This window comes from Platichthys flesus, chromosome 16 (genome assembly GCF_949316205.1).
Source record: "Platichthys flesus chromosome 16, fPlaFle2.1, whole genome shotgun sequence".
Classification (NCBI taxonomy): Eukaryota; Metazoa; Chordata; class Actinopteri; order Pleuronectiformes; family Pleuronectidae; genus Platichthys; species Platichthys flesus.
The window spans coordinates 13,656,804-13,673,370 of NC_084960.1; the positions used below are offsets into that span (position 1 = coordinate 13,656,804).

At 44.3% G+C, this 16,567-nt stretch overlaps 3 protein-coding genes across 4 annotated transcripts; 2 read left to right on the forward strand and 1 right to left on the reverse strand.

The window, feature by feature from the left end:
* Positions 1–125: 125 nt before the first annotated feature.
* LOC133970992 (kelch-like protein 11) lies at positions 126–4,396 on the forward strand. Its single transcript, XM_062408158.1, has 2 exons — positions 126–1,183; positions 1,452–4,396. The coding sequence occupies exons 1-2, from the start codon at positions 612–614 to the stop codon at positions 3,034–3,036; spliced, it is 2,157 nt and encodes a 718-aa protein (XP_062264142.1). The 5' UTR covers positions 126–611; the 3' UTR covers positions 3,037–4,396.
* A 762-nt stretch (positions 4,397–5,158) lies between these two features.
* Positions 5,159–9,559, forward strand: LOC133970994 (cytosolic 5'-nucleotidase 3-like). The gene is made up of 9 exons (XM_062408161.1): positions 5,159–5,292; positions 5,659–5,757; positions 5,853–5,922; positions 6,015–6,061; positions 7,147–7,232; positions 7,321–7,410; positions 7,513–7,675; positions 7,769–7,969; positions 8,456–9,559. The coding sequence occupies exons 1-9, from the start codon at positions 5,290–5,292 to the stop codon at positions 8,564–8,566; spliced, it is 870 nt and encodes a 289-aa protein (XP_062264145.1). The 5' UTR covers positions 5,159–5,289; the 3' UTR covers positions 8,567–9,559.
* Positions 9,560–9,673: 114 nt separating this feature from the next.
* Positions 9,674–14,767, reverse strand: fkbp10a (FKBP prolyl isomerase 10a). 2 transcript variants are annotated; one of them, XM_062408159.1, is made up of 10 exons: positions 14,487–14,767; positions 13,231–13,376; positions 12,954–13,143; positions 12,722–12,867; positions 11,676–11,865; positions 11,446–11,591; positions 11,166–11,355; positions 10,782–10,924; positions 10,522–10,685; positions 9,674–10,397 (listed from the first exon to the last, which is right to left on the reverse strand). In XM_062408159.1, exons 1-10 carry the CDS (start codon positions 14,681–14,683, stop codon positions 10,218–10,220), a joined length of 1,692 nt encoding a protein of 563 aa, XP_062264143.1. In that variant the 5' UTR covers positions 14,684–14,767; the 3' UTR covers positions 9,674–10,217. The 2 variants fall into 2 exon arrangements, with proteins under 2 accessions (XP_062264143.1, XP_062264144.1); XM_062408160.1 differs by having other exon boundaries at positions 14,576–14,716.
* Positions 14,768–16,567: the final 1,800 nt, after the last annotated feature.

Genomic DNA, 16,567 nt, shown 5'->3' on the forward strand with positions numbered 1-16,567 from the left:
ACACAAAATAGCAGGGTCATGATGTTTCAGATCAATTTAATCAATTATATTTATTTTTGTAAGAAGTTGAAAGAGGTCGATATAGCCTAAACACCATTTAAGGTTTAATGTTTTTTTTACTCGGGATCACAAGGAGTTAAAATACTCCTCACAGTAAATAAACACAGCCTTCATATAGATCTAAGTGTCCGGGCTGTGCAGTGCCTGCAGGCCTGACCTCTGGGCCTCCTCTACCGCCACACGAAGCCATGAGTTCCTCCCGTGATCAAAGAGCAGCTCTGGATCTGCAGACGTCAACATCTCCTGTCACCCACTGCGCTCAGTGTCACTCAGTCTGTCTGTTTAGCGAGTGGAAGTTAGGTTCTTATTCGTTAATCCCTAAGGCTTCCGTTACTGACTCCCTAACGGCCATTTGTAGTGTGTACGAATTGTTGCCTGATTATAAATAACAAATTAGACCATTTTTCATAATTAAGATAAATGCGCAAGTATTAATGTGCCGATGAATGTGTCGTAAATCTGACATCATGTATGTTCCCCTTTAAGTCGCTCGACGTGAAACGCCGAAGAAGAAACGCGCTTCCGGGTCCGTGTCTGTTTTGACTCCATGTATGTGTGGCTGCGTATGTCGCCTCCTCACCGCCTCTAGTCCACTTCTCTCCCCAGCACTGCTCTCCTCCAGCGCCGGCAGCGCAATGGCAGCGGCGGCCCCCAACCCGGAGGACTCCACCAGGAGCGGCGGTGGCGGTGCCGGCGGTGGCAGCGGCGGCAGCGGCAGCGGCACACCCAGCGCCCTCGCAGGAGACGGGGACGCGGAAGAGGCCGAGGACTTCAGCTCCTCCTCGCACTGCTCGGAGCTGTCGCGGCGGCAGAACGAGCAGAGGAAGCAGGGCTTGTTCTGCGACGTGACGCTGGCCTTCAGCAGCGGGGCGGCCAGCGGGAGCGTCCAGAGCTGCGAGTTCTCTGCCCACAGGTCCGTCCTGGCCGCGGCCACCGACTACTTCACCCCCCTGCTGTCAGGGCAGTTCTCCGAGTCCCTGACCGGACGAGTGGAGATGAAGGAGTGGAGCTCCGAGCTGGGGCCGGACGCGGAGACTGTGGAGAGTGTCATCCAGTACATGTACACCGGGGAAATACGCGTGAGCACCTGTAATGTACATGAAGTGTTGGAGCTAGCTGACAGGTATTAGCTGTTTACTGTGTGTGTGTGTGTGTGTGTGTGTGTGTGTGTGTGTGTGTGTGTGTGTGTGTGTGTGTGTGTGTGTGTGTGTGTGTGTGTGTGTGTGTGTGTGTGTGTGTGTGTGTGTGTGTGTGTGTGTGTGTGTGTGTGTGTGTGTGTGTGTGTGTGTGTGTGTGTGGTCCTCTAACCAGGCAAATCAGAATAATTGCATCTACTCATCAGGGTCTGTTCATGGTCTCTACTGTATTTCTCTCTGTTGGTTCCATGTTAGGTTCCTGCTGCTGCAACTGAAAGATTTCTGCGGTGAGTTCCTGAAGAAGAAGCTGAGCTTGACCAACTGCGTGGCCGTGCACAGTCTGGCCCACATGTACACCCTGGACCAACTGGCCCTGCGGGCTGCAGACATGATCCGTCGCAACTTCCACAAGGTGATCCAGGATGAGGAGTTCTACACGCTGCCCTTTCACCTGGTCCGCGACTGGCTGTCGGACGCGGAGATCACGGTGGACTCCGAGGAGGTGCTGTTTGAGGCGGTGGTGAAGTGGGTGCAGAAGAACGCTGATGACCGGAGCCGCTACTTTGAGGAGCTGTTCCGCCTCCTGAGGCTGCCCCAAATCAAGCCCACCTACCTGACCAGGGTGGTGAAGACTGAGGGCCTGGTGGCCGCCAACGAGGCCTGTCTCCGGCTGGTGTCCGAGGCGGTGGAGGGCCACGCTATTCGTTTTGAAAACCTCAAGTCAGCTGACATGGAGCTCTGGTCCTCCCACATGGCCTCCTTTCAGCCTCGCTCTGGCCAGAACATGGACGTTATCATGGTTGTGGGCGGCGTGTCAGAAGGGGGGGACTACCTGAGCGAGTGCGTCGGCTACTTCATTTATGAGGACCGTTGGGTCAACCTGCCGCACATCCACAACCACCTGGACGGCCACGCTATCGCTGCCACAGAGTCCCACGTCTACGTAGCTGGTTCTATGGAGCCGGGCTTTGCCAAGACGGTGGAGCGGTACAATCCCAATCGTAACACCTGGGAGCAGGTGAGCAACTTGACCACACGCAAGCATTCCTTTGGCCTCACCTGCATCAAGGATATCCTGTACAGCATTGGAGGCCATGGCAACTTCAGTCCGGGTTTTAAAGATGTCAGTGTGTACGAGCCCGAGCAGGACAAGTGGCACAATCTGGAAGCTGCCCCCAAAATCCTGCGGGATGTGAAGGCGGTGAGTGTGGAGGACCGCTATGTGTATGTCACGGCACGCACACCTGTCGATACAGATAATGACGATGGACTGAAGACGGTGACCACACGTTATGACACAGAGAGCCGCCAGTGGCAAGATGTCGACTCCCTGCCTCTTATTGACAACTACTGCATCTTCCAGATGGCCGTGGCCCCCACTAACTTCTACCACACGGCCTCCTGCTGCCCCAAGAGCTACACGGTGCGGGATGAGGTTGCCAAGCAGAAGATCAACTTGCGCATCTCTGATGAGATCCTGGAGAGCCTGCCACCAGAGGTTACCAGCATCGAGGGGGCAGCCATCTGCCACTTCGATGAGGACGTCTTCATCATCGGAGGCTGGAAGAACAGCGACGACGTGGACAAGCAGTACCGCAAAGAGGCTTACCGCTACTGTGCCGAGAGAAAGCGCTGGATGCTGCTGCCGCCCATGCCTCAGCCCCGCTGCCGAGCCACCGCGTGCCATGTCCGCATCCCCTACCGTTTCCTGTATGGCTGCCAGCGCTACCCCATGCCCCAGAACTTGGCCCGGCAGCGAGATCGTATGCAGCAGATGCAGCAGCTTCACCGGCGCACCCTCACCCTGCGCCGGCAGCTCCAGTCACAGATTGAATGCTGAGCTGGTCCACGTCTGCTGCTCATGCTCTCGCAACCACCACCATCGACCCTCTATTTGTACATAACACGCCACAGTGGGTCTTGTGTCGCTCCCATACTGCATTTCCTCATTCTTAACTCTGTCCATCTGCTCTCATACTGTGTTGTGTAAATGGCTGATTTATAGAAAGCCATGGAATAGGTGGGCAGGCATGTGCTGACCAGCTGGTGGTCTGTGAAGAGGGACACGGCGGATGTAAACATGTGAATAAGAGTGTTATTTAACAGCCAACAACTAATTATCCTTTTGTCAAGTATGTTGGTATAGATGCTGTTTAATAGTATAAAGCTGTATATGTAAACATTTATATGGATATTTTACATCCCTGTCTTTGGAAGGCTATGTGACATAACAAATTACTGCGTTCCTACATTCAGTCCTAAGTCGCTTAATGAAGTCTCATTCCACTGTAACACTGTGACAATCTCCTCATAAGTCTTACTTTTATCATAGTTGCTCTACTAGAATTGCTCCGCTTGTTGCTGTGCAGCCTGGACAACTAAACAAAATATGATTCCCAGGGGCTGTTGATCTTTAAGTCCTGTAGACTAGTGTGCCGTTAGATTGCAGTTTCTCTCCGACTGTTGTACAGTGTATATTTCTGTCATTTTTGTTGCTCGTCTAGCACTTGAACACGACAAATGTCCCTCCAGGTTTCGCAGGCGGTGAAATGATGAGAGAACTGTCATGAAAAGATGTGATGAAATCATTCCTTTGAGTTACTGCGAAACTTAAACCTAATATTTGGCCTCTGCATTAGGCACCAGTCATTAGAAATGGCTTAATCATTCCTTTTGTTTGCACTTTGGAAGTTTCATAATTGGTGTGTTCTCATTCGTTCAAGAAAGGTCCATGGAAAACGTGTATGTGTGTGAGTGCAGGGGGTGTGTATTGTGTATGATATGTGGGATGTTGCGTTGTCGCCCTGCAGAGAACGACAAAAAGCTTCTCTCGAACTGCACTTTTCGACATGTAATTGTTAAAGTCTTACAGAAGCGTAGAGACTTAAGTTGCCACTGCACTTTGAATTTGCTTGTTTTATTTGTTTCATATCGGACAAGGTGATTGTATTCTGGAAATGTCTTAGCCAGCTTTCAGCCAGTAAGTTTTGATTTTGTGTTTGAAAGAAGAAAGAGAACATGTTATGATTTGCAGATTTGTTTCCCTACATTAAATGTCTCGCACAACCTTGTGTTCTTGTACTTCAATACCAGCTGAGTGTATATCAGAGATCCGCTCTGTTCTGTTCTGTTCTGTTCTGTTCTGTCCTGTCCTGTCCTGTGGTCTCCCTTTTCCCGCTAAAGAAAATAGACTTTAAAACCTGATTTACAGGTGGAAAAAAAGGGGTGCTATATAAATGTGTTGTGACTGACATTCAGAAGTTTCAGAAAGTGCAGAAATGATATTCATTTCCACATCATGACCAACACAAATAGCACTGCAACTATTGAGTGGTATAGGCTGTTTAATTTACTTTGCATGTGATAAGTCTGACATTGTGCAATTAATATTGGATGTAAGAAATGCTAATGTCATCACTTGCAATAAAAGTTTTTTTGTAAGACAGACAGCTTGCGCATGTAGTGTATTCTTGCATTCTTAGTAATGCTTCTTGTGAATTATGCCTGCTGAAATTATTCAAGTCCCACAGTGTTAGCTGTTCTGCTAGAAGCTACCCACCAATCTGTGATATTTTATAATGGTTGATCTATTTATGATTTATACATGAACTAGAGCCTGTTTTGGTTCCCTTAACAATATGATATCATGGTCCCGCAGATAAAGGAGCAAGTAGGAACCTTTTATCCGTGTTTTTGCCTCAGGGGGAAGAGTTCACACCGTCCCACCCTCAAGTTATGCAAGTAGTAGTGCTGCCTTTAAGTGCTCCTCTTTCCCTCGGAAATAATATACTACTCAAAACGAAGTCCAATACTTTAAGTGTTTTGGTCCGTGGTGGAACACGTAACATTTCCATGTTTTTTAGTTTAACATAATATATATTGAATCTATAGTAAAGTCATTTTCAAGACTATAATCCGATTTATTTTGACAATGAGTTGTGCGTTCTCCCGGGTGTACCGCAATGCAGCAGAACCCGTGGAGTAACACTCAGATGATACCTAGGTTCCACATCAACGAAGACAGAGTCTGACCGCTGATGACAAGCTTTCAGTCAAACTAACCTTTAACAAACCGATAAAACGCCTCAACAGAATGGTAAAATCTCCAGTAAAGTGTCTGTGTCACCGTGAATCCCTCTCACCGGCAAGAAAACACGCTACTTCACGTACATGTTTACCAGCTAGCTGAGCTGGGTTTCCTCACTGTAATGAGGTTAGCTAGCTGACTTCTCTTTGTGTGCTAGCTGTAGGCGAGCTAATTATAACACGCTGAAACATGTATGACATTACAGTTCTGTGACTCGTGTGTCTTTTGGAGCTAGGATGTGTATTGTAGTATGTATCAATCTGATGCTAGCGCCTGACTGATCAGCTAGCCTAACGCACTAATAAACAATTCCAACGTGTCACATTTGTGTAATGACAGTGTCTCTTTCTCCTGGACACACTTTCCCTCACTAAGATCCCAGAGTTGTCCAACCCCTCGGTGTGCATGAAGGACCCAGAGAGGGTGAAGGAGATCCTAGAGTCCATGGTGAAGGCTGGCTCCAACACCGTGCAGGTATACACACCCTGTTCTCTGAAACGGAATCTGTTGATTAGAGAGAAAAAAATAAAGCATTCTTATAAATATACTCTTTCCTCTAAACATCGCAGGTGATCTCAGATTTTGACATGACCCTAACACGGTTTGCACACAACGGCAAAAGGTGCCCAACGTGTCACAGTAAGTCCAACTGTGGGTGTTTTTTTGGGGGGAGAGGTTATCTTACATACAAAATTTGGTTTGTGGCTGAACGTTGTTTCAACTGTTTGCAGATATTCTTGACAACAGCATGCTTATCACAGAGGACTGCAAAGTAAAGGTAAGCTGGAAGCAGGATTTCCCTTGGTTGGAACTGTGCATTGACTAAACTTGCACGAAACATGTAGTTTATGTAGTTTATGTTTAACCGTGCATTGATCCGTGCTTGTGTTATTTTCTTATTTAAAGCTGAAACAGATCATGCCTTCATTGCGTAATGGCATGGAGTTGAGAACCTGTCAAACTATAATGTTTTGGAAATCTCCTCGAAACTAATGCTAAAAGGTTCAGTGGGTAGAATTTAGTGACATCTAATGGTGAAGTTGCATATTGCAGCTGAACACCCCTCACCTCAAGGCAGCCTTCAGTTGTTATAAAAACTCAAAATTATTTAGTTTTTCCTGTCTGGGTTACTGTAAAAAAATGCCTCTGTAGCTGTAAATATAAAGTATTTGAATATGAATTAACAAATTAATTGTCATAAAAAAGTATAAGTGAGATATTTTAATGATTGTATTAGTGACATACTACTTAATTCTATAAAAACTGCAAAATTTAAAATATAATAAAAAAGGGGCTCATTCTAGAGTAAAGTAGACAACAATTCGTAAAAATGTTGATGATCACACACTGGTGAAAACATCACTATGATTATTTTGTATTCAATTTCTGCCAATAGATCCCTTTAACCCAAATATTACATACTGGACCATTAAATATAAGTTATTAATAATTATGCATGTGTTCAACTATGTATAAATCATTTGCATTTCTAGACATTAAGTAATATACTCATCACTAAAAGAGATTAAAACATCGCTCAAATACTGCCCTCTAGGGAATGATACATGGAATGGCAACCTGTGCCTTTATAATAGTCTTCTTGCTCTTGAATCTTTCTTCTTCTTCATTATTTTGTCACTGCAAAGTGGCATAATTTTCAGGAAGCCCAGAAATCTTTTAAGCATTAAAATGGTAAAAATGTAATCAAAAAAAATATTATCTGGAACAGGGTTTGTCTGTTTCTGTCGGAATATGTGATACAATATGACAGCAAATCATCAACTGAAGATTTTTCTCTTTTTGTGTGTAATCTTTCCATCCTGTCCGAATGTGGTTACCTGACTATTTACCCGTCTCCTGTAGCTGAAGGACCTGCTCAACAAATACTACCCCATAGAAATAGATTGTACACGGTCAATAGCCGAGAAGTTGCCCCTCATGGTGGAGTGGTGAGTGTCTCAAAACCCCTATTAATATAGACATAATCTTCTGCAGTTTCTTGCCTTCATAAAACTGTTCTGCGTTTGTCTCTGACAGGTGGACTCAAGCTCATGAGCTCCTGGTAAAGCAGGATATCAGGAAAGACAAGTTGGCCATTGTGGTGCGGCAGTCTGAAGCCATGCTGAGGTCAGTAAACCTGCCTCCTCTTAGTCCATTTTGTAGTTTTTAGGTAAAAAATCTATAAATTAAGACCTTTTGAACTGTAACGGTAGCTCGATGTTTTCACAGGGAGGGCTACCAGCTCTTCTTCGATCACCTGCATGAGCACAGCATCCCTCTGCTCATCTTCTCTGCTGGAATAGGAGACGTCCTGGAGGAGGTGATTCGCCAGGCCGGGGTCTTCCACCCCAACGTCAAAGTCTTCTCCAACTACATGGACTTCGATGAACGTGTGAGTAGCGACACCACACACAAACAATCCAACCCCACGTGGCAGCGATGAGGCTTAAGATGATGGAGGCTCTGTCTTTGTGTGCTTCCACAGGGCGTATTGAAAGCCTTCAAGGGAGTGCTGATCCACATCTACAATAAAAGGGAAGGCGCTCTGCTCAACACCGGCCACTTCCAGGAGCTGCGGACGCGACCTAATGTGGTGCTGATGGGGGACTCACTGGGAGATCTGACCATGGCTGACGGGGTGCAGGACATGGAGAACATCCTGAAGATCGGGTTCCTCAACGACAAGGTAAATAAATAACGCACAAACCCTCATGTTCATCAAATTTTCTGGAAAACAATATTTAGCATCTGTCAGCCTGAGATGAAGCGCATATGATTTTCACACCTACCCTCAAATAGCTCACGCAAACATTTTACCGTGGTAACGCCATATACCTCTTTTACACCGAAATTTGCGGTATATGCTAATTGCAACAACCAGCAAAACGCAAAAGCTATAGGCACTGCCAGTAAAGGAGTTTGCCTTTCTGTTCTGTGTAATGTTCGACCTCATGAATGCACTGAGGTGCTCTCTCACTGTCTTGCCAAATTTGCGCACTCACCCAAGGGTTGTGTTTCCATCATTGCTGACTGGAGCCTATTTAAAAACCCATGGGATTGAGTCCTGATTGTATCCATTCTCATTGAAGACAAAGTCCAGATGTTACTGGGTTTAAAAGGCTTTGACCAGTGGAAAAAGGTCATTTTGATCCACACTTTGTTTGTTTTCCAGGTGGACGAGAGGAAGCAGTCATACTTGGACTCATATGACATTGTGCTGATAAAAGATGAAACCCTGGTAGTTCCTAATGCTGTAATGCTCTACCTCACTGGCAACAAGTGAACTGAGCGTTTGTTGTCCTCTGGCCAGCGGGGGGGGGGGGGCTCTCTGGTGCCATAAGGTGAATAAGCCTATCTCCAGATGTCATCGACAAACCAGCTAAGAATGGTTATAGTGTTTTTTACTTAACTAAAAGTTTTACACTTTAGTGAACGAGTCTGGGATACCACATATCACTGTACAAGTCCAGTTGACTTCCAGAGCTCACAAACACCACGTCACTCTTTATATTCTTGTCCTTCCTCTCGTGTTTATAGTTATACTCCTTTCGACCATAATGTTTGTATATGGTGGAAGCCAGAATTGCAGTGTCTACGCACTGTGCAGCATGTTAAGAGTGGGTTCGGTGATGGGTGCTGTTTTCTACTTGTTTGAGGGACGATTTTTTGTCAGACTGTTCTGGTTTTCATATAGGAAATAATAAGGGAAAGAAAAACATACACAACGGTGTTAAACTTCTGGATTGAAATCGGTTTACAGCCTCCTGCAATAAAACTATTTTCAGCTCATTTTAACCTGAAACTTAATGTTTTTTATATGCGATATTCCATGTGTTGTCTCGGCCTTGTCTTGTAGGTTCTGGTTATATAGTCAAACAATACAGGTTGTAATTTTCAATAAATCCTTGTTTCTTTAGTACCGTATAACACCACAGTGCTGGTAGATGGTGCACAATGACAAATTTAATTATAGGTGAGCAGAAATATCCAGATTTTATAATATTTAATATCTGAGTTCATTCATTATTTGTGATAACTAACTGCTACCTCCAGAAAATGATTTTGGTGGATTTACATTATTTCCCCTTTTATACTGTATAACAAGGTCAAATTTTTGCAATCCAACAAAAAGATTCTTAAAACCGTTTAACATTTGAGTCAACAAAGACAGACTTTGTTTTCCGTCATTTGAGCCATGAGTCTTGGGTTCTTTTGTCCAAACTCATTTCCATGGCAGATGTTGCAACTTGTTTGAAATAAAATGTTATTTCATCTGTTTCGGTTTCCTGTTTTTATTTTAAAAAGAGACCACTACATTGAACTGATCCACATGAACAGAGTGACTAGACAAAAGAAAATCTCTTGTTTTAAATTTTTTATAAAACAGTTTATTTTATGTCGCACAAGGTATTCTGTGGTATAAATGTTTATTATACAATTTGTATTACTATACAAACTAGCAACACGTTTTCATCAACAACAACCTGTACAACCAGTGGTTTTAATCATTTTGATATCAAGTGAATTTCAGGCACAATATTGGCTACAAGTTTATATAGCATGGTGTCTTTTTGAAGATCAGCCACGCACAAATGTTTGTTGAGTAGTTTTGAAAGTAAAATTGGAGTTGAACATATTTCCATTACTGATATTTCTTTCTTTCACATTTTCAAATACATCGTTGTTGTACGTGATATACCGACCCTGTGAATTCTAATATTTTCTTATGTTAATGTTGATCTGCTAGAGCAGCTGTGTGGGAGGTCGTTCAGATGTTTTAATAAAATCTAGAAAACCTAACTTTGATGCCTTAAGGACAAAAAGTCCTTCATTATCCCAAACATCCTTAAAAGTGACTGCACAACAGTTGCTAAGACAACAGTGGGACCCCAGGCCTGTTTCTTACCAACACTCAAAAATACTGAAGGTTCTTTTTAAAGCTCATCTCGTCTCACTGGTTCCTCCACCTGCTCTTTCAGCTCGTCTTCTACGATCTTCCCATCTGCATTTCGGTCCTGGTTGTTGAATATGTCCTTAATGATGCTCTCTGTGTCGACCCCTGGCCGGAGTCGGCCATTGCCTTCTTTCACTTGTATCATAATGAAGGAGGAGAACTGGAGAAAATGAGAGTTATAATTATTTTGCTGTTATTTGAAATAACTTTGGTTGTCTGCTGATACCCATTGAGTGTAAATTCAGCAGTGCAATTGTTAGACTGAACCCTGCTCGTCTGCGTACCTCCTCTAGAGGGACCTCTTTGTCACCGTTGAGGTCCATAGCAGGAAAGAGGGGGTCGGGCCCGTTTCCCAGCCACACAAACATGTAGCCCTCGGGCACTCCCTTCTGCAGCTCCACCAGCTCCAGCTCGAAGAAGAGCACAGCGCTCTTGGGGACTCCTCCGGCTGGAGAGAACCACGAGACAGAGGGGACAAACTGTGACTCAGGGTGAAAAGAAAAAGTGTGCACAGGATGTAATCTACACAGATCCAATGACTGACCTCCATCTTCACCGTGCCCCCAGTGGGGAGGAACGACCGCCTCCCTCCTTTCGCCCACGCACATGCCACGCAAACCTTCCTCCAGACCATGAATCACCTTGTTTGCTCCGAGAGTCGTGGTGGAAGGGGACTCGTAATGGTCCCTGTAAAGTGACGTGTAGCATGTTACAACTCATATCCACATTAAAACCAAAACTAAATATAAAAACGTTCTCACGTATATCAAAACCTCGAGCCATGCTGTGCTGTTGACATAGATACGTATGCTATTTGAAGTTCTAGGGCCACTGTTATACATCAGACAAGGGAGCCAGTGATGATTACATGCACGAACTGGGAGGAGGAGGATGCAGTGTAGCAGAGTGAACAGCAGAGGGGTCTCACGAGGAGTACAGCAGGGTGCCGTCCATCATGGAGCAGTTGTAGCGATACTGAATCAGGTCGTCGGCCTCACTCATCAAATTGCAGTCCTGAGGCTTGTGGGTAACTTTGATCTTAACCGGGTCTTTGGGGTTGTGGAAATCGATGACGTGAATTTCAAAGACGAGAACGGCCGAGCCAGGGATGATGTCTCCTACAGGCAGACGAATAAAAACAAACAGAGCAGTGTTACAAACCGAAATAAGACTTAGTGGTTTGTTGTCCCAGTCTGCATCAAACTCACCAACTCCTTCTTCGCCGTACGCCATGTGAGGAGGAACAGTAATCCTCCTCTTCTCTCCCATGCACAGCCCCTGCAGTGCCTTGTCCATCCCTTGGATCACATATCCCTTCCCAACGTACGTGTTGTAAGTGCTGTTACGCTGGTAGCTGCCGAGAGAAGAGTGACGGTCAGCTTTCCTTTTTACTTAAGCCTCCATCACTTTCAGCTAGAGGAGAAATCCCGGGGTTTACCTGGAGTCGAAGGCCGTGCCGTCCTGGAAGGTGCCATTGTAGTGGTAGCGGATGTAATCGCCCGTCACGGTCCTGCGGGTGCAGCGCCGTGGCCTCTCTTTCACCTCCACTATCAGGTCGTCCTTGGGGTTGAACAAGTCAACCAGCAGCACCTCGAACACCAGTGTGGCCTGAGGAGGCACCGCGGTTCCTGTTTGGGGGGGGGGAGGGGAAGCCAAGAGTTGCAGGTCTGATCAAGTAAAATATGCTTAACATAGCTGAACAGAGTAGGGGTCTTCCAATGAAAATGGAAGACCTAGTCGGTTTATGTAGTGTGGGATCATGGGAGTTGTTGTGTTCACCGCCATTGCCGATGAAAGGCTACCTGATGTGAACTTAGGCCCAAATATTGTTCAGGGATGAGTTTATGTGTTAGAGTTTCATTCACACCAAATGTCAATCAGTAATCGTGATCCATTATGAGTAACCAATTACAAACAGTGGATAAATCTGCCTAACTGTGTGTTTTCCTTCATTTTATGTTGTGTTTGCCCTGGAGGGTTATAGCAGGGGCAGTAAAGCAGATATGAAGCGATTCAAAGGGGACAAAATGAAACGTCCCTCTATCTTGAATAAAATGTAAGATTTCTATGGGTGTGTTGGAAATATTTTGGATGATGAAAGCACACAATTCAACAAAATATACTGTATAAAATAGATCTAGTTGTTTTGGGATATTTTAATGAAGAATTGTTTTATATTATTTTTGATTAAAGCAACACTATCCAACTTTCACTGAGCAACAGTGCCCTCTACAGCCGCACATGGGCCTTAATTCTGGAATGGCTCCGTGTCGGTTTGATGACCTCTGACTACATGGTTCCACTCACTGAGCTGACGGAGGATATTCCTTATCATCGCCAACAGCTTGAACCTGAAGAGTTGCTGCTTTAAAAAAAAAATACCAACATTTAAACAGGTCAATACGGCCTCTGAAATTATGGTCAGTCCCCCCAAAAAAAAATTCAGACACAAGGCACCGCCTTATTAATAAATCGATTTCATACCAGAGCCGTTCACTCCATACGCCAGGAAGGGTGGGACGATGACGATCCGTCTCTCAGCAACACACATGCCCAGGAGACCCTCGTCCATACCTTTGATGAGGTCGCCCTGTCCCAAGTAGGTGTCATAGGTTCTATTCCTGGAGTAACTAAATCAAACACGGGACAAAGTTGTTGGGAAAAGCACAGACAGCGACAGGACGTAATTGTAGGTGGAGTACATGTTTGGTCTCACCTGGAGTCGAAGGCCTCACCGGAGAGCAGGGTGCCATTATAGTGGTAACGGACAAAGTCTGATGCCCCAGTGGTGCGGTTGCAGCTCGCAGGTTTGTGGAGGGTGCGGATCAGGACCTTGTCCTCGGTGTTCCAGATGTCCAGCAGAAGAACGTCATACACCAACACGGCATCAGGGGGGATTACACCACCTGTCAAGACACGCAAGATCCTCATTAGCACAGGTAAAGGTCAACATGAAAGTGCAGTGACGGCATCTGTTGTTGTCTTTGTCCCACCAGTTCCTATGCTCCCGAAGGCCAAGTGGGGGGGGATTGTGATCTTCCTGCGTTCGTTGACGCACATGCCCTGAAGACCACGGTCCATCCCTGTGATGAGTCTGCCCAGGCCCACCTGGCTGATGAAGGCTTTGCCTCGGTCATGGCTGTAGATGGTAAAGGGAGAGGTCAGTTAGAAACAACGTGAGGTAGAAATATCAAAATATTATGAATCCTGGGAAAAAACACTTCAACTTCACACTTCAACTTCTTCAGGCTCAACAGATTAAGAGATTTAAGTAACGTCCAACATTTTCACTGCTGAATAGACCTTTTCAGGATATTTCAAAGTTCTATAAAAACACTTGGCCTAATAAGTTGAAATATCCAGAAATGATCTATTCCACAGTGAAAATGTTGGATTTTACTTTGAAAAATCTCTTAATATATACCGTAAAAATGTTTAATATTCAGTATGTAGGTAGTCAGAGAGGTCATGAACACAGGCATATCAGTCTCACTGGGATTTTATTGAGCATACGATATATACTTATATACTTATTGTATAATCCAATCCATTTCCTTTTCAATTATGCATTTTGTATATGCTCCATCTCAACAGTTTATTTTGAAAAAACGCTTTGGATGCATTTACCATAAATGTCAGTATATGCGCGCAGTAGAATTTCTGTGTCGGCTGATTGACCACAGAGATAGGAGCATCAGACAAGAACTCCACATGTACAGGCTTGTTGGTCGCGAGGTGACACATTTCTACAAGCTTAACAAAACGACCCACAATTAATTTGTGAATAAAACCAAAGGCCATCTTTTTGATGTTAATCTGAGGGGACACCGGGTTGGACTGATCTATGGATGATTGTACCTTCACAGATAAATGAATCCATGTTACTGACACGTCTGCAGCTGTTATCTCAGCTGCAGAGAATCGTGTCTGAATTTACATCCACCGCAGTCGTAAGGTTGAGCACGCCTCTGTGTTCCGCAGCTTGTGCATCCATGATGCTTTACTGTGCATTTCAATATGCACTGAAAACATGACCATTTCTGAGGGACATTCATATCAATACACAAAACTGAAGCGGTACTTTCGCGTTATTGTGTTGCTCTGATGATCCATTGAAGCGTCCGAGTTACTGCTCCTTTTCTGAGTTTAAACATTCTTCGTAAAACAATAACAACACGCAGAGTAAGTTTTGCAGACAGTATTTATGAAAGCAGTCTGGACTGAGTTGTATTAAATGTCGCCTTCTCACCTGGAGTCAAACTTTTTCCCGTCCGCAAATAAAGTGCCGTTAAAGTGATAACGGACGAAATCCTCTGTCTGAACCTCCCGAGAACAAACCTTGGGGATGTGGTACCGATCCACGTCCACGTCCACTAACGGCTCAGGGATGCACTTCACGGAGAGGACGTGGAGGAAGAACAACACCGAGGGTCTGACCAGATCCATCCGGAAAATGTGACGGTGACTGCGGAAGCTCGCACGGCTCAGGGACGGTCTGCCAGAGAGGGGGATGCGGCTGAAGTGCAGAGAGAGGAACCGCAGCAAGTTTTGGGACGATCGAGTTAAAGTAAAGTGTGCTGGAAAAAAGAGGAAGTACTTCTGGTTACCGGTTACAAAATAAAAGCCGTCAAAGAGCTTGGGACCAAAATCTAGAAATTGTTGGGGGCATTTTAAACACTCAATTATTTGAGTGTTAAAATGCCCCGAATAATTAGAGAAGTTGTTGTCTGTCTGCGATCTCTACTAAAAATAGCTGCGATGCTTGTTAAAGTTTCAGATAATAAATGTGATGCAAACATTTCTATAAGGGTCAGGAGACTAAGAAAAAGTTTTTGAACCGTAACCTTCAGGATAAGATAAAGTCTTTGGATCTCATGCAAGGAAATTTAACTACCACAAAAGTGCACGTTAAGCATTAGTAAATGAGAAAAGATAAGACCAAGTATGTAGAATTTAAGCATAAACTAAAATAAAAAAACTGAGTATAACATAAGGAATTCAATGCATCAACAATACAAAATAAAGCAAGAATACTCTTTTACTACTACTAATAATAATAATAATAACCATAAAATAAAATAAATAAAAATAATAATGCTTTTATTTGTATAGAACTTATCTAAATAAAGTAACGAAGTGCCTAACATAATCCATGCCAAAAAAATGAATGAATAAACATTTCATTCAGTTCAGTTCAAATATAGAGAAACCAAACAGTTCATACAATTTTTCTACATTGAACCTTATTGAAGTATTCGTCTATTTCTGACTTTACATTCTCTGTGACTTTGCTCTTATTGCAAAGTTGGGCTGGCATGCTCCTCTTGTCCAACACTCTTTATTGAGCCTGTGTTAACTTACAACTTGAAACTTGATTTGTTGACTGATAGTACTTTTAATTTGAACAAGAAGGACAGAACTTCCTGCCTTGTTCCGCCTCTCTTGGATCATGTAGTCCACAGAGCTGCAGCAGGAGCAGGAGGAGGAGTAGGAGGAGCAGGAGGAAGATGATGAGGAGGAGGAGTGGCCCCTGGGCCCCCACCCACTTTCTAATGGAATTCTGCAAACGTGTAAAGCCTGGCCCAAAGGCCTGGACCCATGATTTCACTCACGTATGAGAATCTCACAATGCGTCTCACCATCATCTGAAGTTTTCCTTTGGGTGTCTTGACCATAGACTGAATATAAACAGTTCCTGGTTCTCTCATGCTGGATTCCTTTTTTTTATATTCCCCATGTGAAGCTGTGATATCCTATAAAACAACTCATAAGAAGAGGCCTCCATCAGTCATGCAACATGGGTATGAAACATGCAGAGTCAGGGATTAGATATTCGATCTGCCCAGAGGTGATGTGACCTCTGCAGCATGAAAAACCCAAGTCTCAGCTTGTCAGATTGTCTTGGAATGTCGGTGCAGATTCTAATCAGGTGGAAAATACAGGAGCTCTTCACACATCCACTGAATTTTATGAATGTTTCATCTCCAGTCTGAGAGCTGGAGTCAAACAATCAGGAATACAAATGATGAAAATAATAAGATAAGATCCATAATAATGACGATGGAAAACACTGAGGAGAACTTGGTCTCTGTGACGTCTCTGTCAAGTTGACCTCAGTGAACACCATTCATACCGGAAGTACAGACTTGCGACTTCAAAGTAATAGTCAGATGCTTGGAATCTGACAGCTGCAGAGCCAGTAGACTTCCTCAGTTGCACCATTTCTAAAATATTCATATCCATGATATGCTTAAAGATGCAGATTATCTATGCAGGAACCAAAAAATGTGATGCATAATTATAATAAACAGAAAGGAAACACGAACTTTA